At 51.9% G+C, this 1,279-nt stretch overlaps 1 protein-coding gene across 1 annotated transcript in view; it reads right to left on the reverse strand.

Annotated features, from left to right (window-relative positions):
- The window catches only part of ANO1 (anoctamin 1), a 144,311-nt gene that overhangs the window by 75,983 nt on the left and 67,049 nt on the right, over nucleotides 1–1,279 (reverse strand). Inside the window, 1 exon segment of the mRNA XM_012557644.1 lies at nucleotides 848–902. Within this exon segment, the coding sequence (XP_012413098.1) occupies nucleotides 848–902 (55 nt within the window).

The following is a 1,279-nucleotide window of genomic DNA, read 5'->3' on the forward strand; positions in this document are numbered from 1 at the left end:
CATGGTTAGATTTCCAACCTCGGTTTGCTTGTCTGGCAAAGCCCTGGAACTAGATCCCAGCCTGCAAACCCACATGCCCCATCACTCATGCCCATGCCTGCCTGCTCAGAGACGTCCAGGTGGCCGGGACTTGGCGGTTTAAACCCCAATACCAGTGCAGCAAGAGAGAAATGAGCTCTGATGCATGCTACATCATGGATGAATCTCGAAAACATCATGCTGAGTGAAAGAAGCCAGCCACAGAAGGACATATACTGTCTGATCCCACTTATTTGAAACAGGCAAACGTATAGCGACCAAAGCTTATGAGCGGTTACCAGACATGTGGGGGGAAGGGGGGGTCATTGCTCAGGAGGCACTGAACTTCTTCAGGGTGATGGAAAAATTTGGAACAGGACAGTAGTGACGGCTGCATAACACGATGAACTTAATCAACATCACTGAATTATACCCGTAAAAATGGATGAATTGGCAAATGTTTTGTGATATATATTTTTACTACAACGAAAAGAAAAAGAGAGAGGAGAAAATGTGAACAGCAAGGAGACTCTGGAGCTGCGCTGAGACTCACAAGGCGCGGGGACATCATTTAAACAACTTCAGGGGCTTCGCGTCCCTCCCCAACTCTTCTTCCCAGCCTCTGCCCACATCCCTTCCTCCTGTGAGCCAGTCCCGGCTGCGGCCGTCCCCCGGGCCCCGCCAGGCCTCCCGGTTTTATTATCCTAATTATTTCTGTCACAGGCAATTAGAGCCATCTTTCGCCTGGAGGGGCTTCACTGAAATGAAATTATCATCGGAATCCCCAGGGCCACCTTGCTGGGGAGTCATTCCGCCCGGTGACACTTACTATTGTGCTCCGGGTTTTGCTGTCGAAAAAGGAATCCTTATCAGACAGGTCAAATCTGTTGAAATATCGGGAAGACAATGAGACAATGAGACACAGTTCACTGGAGTTGGTTCTCCCAGCTTCCAAGGTCCTGGGAAATCACGCTGTCCCCATTAGCGGCACCCCTGGACTTGGCTTTGCTCTGGCCACATACCAGAGGGGACCCTGGGAGTCTGGGACAGTCTGTCTCATCACCCCCTGCCCACCTCGAGGCCCTGAGACCCACGCAGTGGGGAAGTAACCCCAGAGGCGAGTTCGGCCAGACCTGCCTCCCTGGCGGTCCCTGCCTCCTTTGATATCTCCTTGGGAGTGTTTCCAGTTTCTGCTGGGGACGGGGACAGTGTCCTTCCACCACTGGACAGTTCTAGCTTGTAAAACAATCTCCCTGTGACT

Source organism: Trichechus manatus, unplaced genomic scaffold, assembly GCF_000243295.1.
Source record: "Trichechus manatus latirostris isolate Lorelei unplaced genomic scaffold, TriManLat1.0 scaffold00113, whole genome shotgun sequence".
Classification (NCBI taxonomy): domain Eukaryota; kingdom Metazoa; phylum Chordata; class Mammalia; order Sirenia; family Trichechidae; genus Trichechus; species Trichechus manatus.